At 32.6% G+C, this 2,939-nt stretch overlaps 1 protein-coding gene across 6 annotated transcripts in view; it reads right to left on the bottom strand.

The window, feature by feature from the left end:
* The window catches only part of LOC106457264 (synaptotagmin-1-like), a 56,214-nt gene that overhangs the window by 28,333 nt on the left and 24,942 nt on the right, over positions 1-2,939 (bottom strand). For all 6 annotated transcript variants that reach the window (XM_013916655.2, XM_022383108.1, XM_022383112.1 and 3 more), the window contains one exon: positions 1,772-2,001. In XM_013916655.2, the coding sequence (XP_013772109.1) occupies positions 1,772-1,993 (222 nt within the window). In that variant the 5' untranslated portion in view covers positions 1,994-2,001. The remainder of the gene's footprint in view (positions 1-1,771; positions 2,002-2,939) is intronic.

Here is a 2,939-nt window from a genome sequence, read left to right as displayed (position 1 = left end):
ATTTTCTGAGAAAGAAAGTCTTACATCTATGTGTTTATACAGCTCATAAAACATATTTTCAAGTATGAAAAAGGAACGAACAAAAAAAAAAAAAGAAGAACGAATGAAAACAAGAAATGCAGGAAATTATAATTGTTTAATCCAGAGATAAACCTTAGTGAAATTAAAGCTTGTGAGATGGAACCAATTAATTCTTACTGGTAAGCCATGAATCGATAGTTTTAAAATTAATGAAAAACTTAATGGTGAAGGAGATAAATATCGTGAGAGTATATGTGGTCTTTTGGAGTTCTAGGTCGTTCCTTTGATCTCACCGTCTCTATGAATACAAGAATCACGTGAAGATACGCGTGTTGTTTCTATGGTAGCAGGAACTGTTGCATATTACATATATAATGTTACAATAACTATTAAGTTTCGATGTTTATTTCATCTGTCACAGAGTGATCATCAGGTGGCTGAGAAGCAAACTCATGCGGCTTGTAAATATAATTCAAACTGACTTGAATTTGGCTCCAGTGAGAAAGAATAAAATTAGTATTTATATGTTACCTTGGAAATATAAACAAAAATTATTCCAGCTTTAAAACAGCATTATTAATAAGAAAAGACTTTTCAGAATAAAATACTATATTACGTTTCACCCAGAAAGACCCGATCGTGACCTAGTGGTTAATGTAACGAACTGAGGATCCAAGTCCCGGGTTCGATACATGATGCAACCTAGTAAGCTCCACACCTTCAGCTGTGAGTGTGTTGTAAGAGCGACAGTCAATTTCGCTATTCGGATTGGTGTAGCTGATTTAGGTGGAAAGTGATGCTGAATAGTCGCCTTTTCGCAGTTAAAAAATAGAGACGTCTATGCCTGAATTATAGAGGTCTCTGGTCTGGCCGTTTAGCCTATTGTGTACATAAGATCGTTCGAGTGAATGAACGAATAAACAAACAAATTTCATTGAAAAAATCCAAGAAAAACAATCAGACAAGATATAGCTACATTAATGTGTGATATACTCAACTAAGAACGAAAAAAGAAAAGTTTCTGTGATTATAAGCCAAATACACACGCGTTTTTATAATGCTTGTTACTATACGAGCAAAATATAAATTCATATCCAGAATATAATGTGAACTGTTGAAGTATTTAACATGTTAACTTTTTTGTCTATTCTTTGAGATTGAATGATGTAAAGAGACTTAACGCTTGGAAGTAATTTGTGTATTGTATGTTATGGCTGATGAAAGTTAAGATTTGTAGCTTAAATGTAATTGATTTTAGCATTAAAAAAAGTTCACCTACGCTGTTATATAAACTCATTTACCTTAGGACAATCAAAAGTTTTTAATTTTAAACTTTAACATTTATCCAAGTTATCTTGAAGTAATTTATGTCAATCTCAAGTGTAGTAGAGGTCGCTTTTCTCAAGTAAACACGAACTAAAGCTTACTTGTGAAATCAGTGTTGTGTACATGTAACGTTGGCTCATAAGTTATATGCATATAACATCTGACGGCACGTGCGCATGTCCTGTCCCCTGCCTTAACTTAAGATAGGTGTTCCATCACCATGTGTAAGCTGCTTTAAAAACCACACTCTTGTTTCTCAAATGGTTTGAACACTTGTAAATGAAATACTTCACAGCTACTTTCTGTTAGCACTATTTGTTGAAAATTTCATTTTGAAGCTACCATGTACCGCCCCTTTTATTTTACTGCAACTACTACCATAATAAGTTACTACTTGCATTTCCTTTACAATGATATGCCTTACCTGTTGCGGATGGAGAGACTCTGTTGCTCCGCTTTCGGTCAATACGAGGACTTTGGCTCGAGATTCCTTGCTCTCTTTCCAAACAGAGGGCTCTGCAAGCTGAGAAGAATCCTGGGTCTTGTTGTTACGCTTGTAGTAGCGATAGATAGCGAAAGTTAAACCAATCAGAAACGTTAACGCGACGACAACTGCGACGCTTAGTTCCAGAGGTGAAACTGCCATATTATCTTCTGAAACATGATAGTTTTGGAAAATTATAATAGTGTTTAATTATATTTCATTGATATTTTTCAATATAATTAATATTTTATAATACGTCCTCAATCTAGACACAAATAACTGAGAAACTAAAGCAATAATTTGTGTTTCACGTTTCTAAGTAAATTAAGATAAAATACTTATCTTATCAACATTGGTTTACATATCAATGTAAAAAATGTTAAAACACTATCAAAAATTTTAAATATTAAAAAAATTTAACAACATAAAAATACTTAATATGTTCGTGTTTAGCAGTTTCATTTTTTAAATTCACGAGTTACTTTTTTAAAATGCGAAGAAATCAGTTTTCCAGTGAGTCTTGTACTTTCAATATATTGTTTTAGTTCATATAATTGAAACCTTCGAAGGATATTGAAGCAAACTTTACAGAGGGAAACGCCTTATGAAAAGTAGAGAGGTACTCATTAGTACAATACTCATGTTTATCTGTTAAAACACTTATTTTAAGTAAGGTACTTAAAACTAAGGTGAAAGTTGATATACAAAAAAATCTTAATGAGAAATATTTATTAAATATGCTAAACCAAAATATAATTGCATGATCATAGAAATAGGCATGCACAAAATGTATGATATAGATGTACGTATGGACATAAAAAATCTAATTATCAAACAAGCATACCTTTAAAATACGTAATTAAAGAACCACTAAAGCTAACTGGTGTATGAAACCAAAAAGGTACCAAAGACAAATTATATTAAGGGTCATTGCTACCGTAAGTAATGTAGGAATTATAGTTGAAAAGTATTTTTAAATAGTAGTAGTTCTCTAATAAACGAAAAGATGGCGGTAGAACCAGTGGTGGGATTCAGCCGGTTCGTGCGAACCTGTTCTTAGAATTTAATGACCTCCACGAACCGGTTGTTAACAATCGTATGTATAGGC

Source organism: Limulus polyphemus, unplaced genomic scaffold (genome assembly GCF_000517525.1).
Source record: "Limulus polyphemus unplaced genomic scaffold, Limulus_polyphemus-2.1.2 Scaffold309, whole genome shotgun sequence".
Taxonomy (NCBI): domain Eukaryota; kingdom Metazoa; phylum Arthropoda; class Merostomata; order Xiphosura; family Limulidae; genus Limulus; species Limulus polyphemus.
The sequence above is the reverse complement of the archived record's forward strand: the minus strand, read 5'-3'. Positions and strand labels throughout refer to the sequence as shown.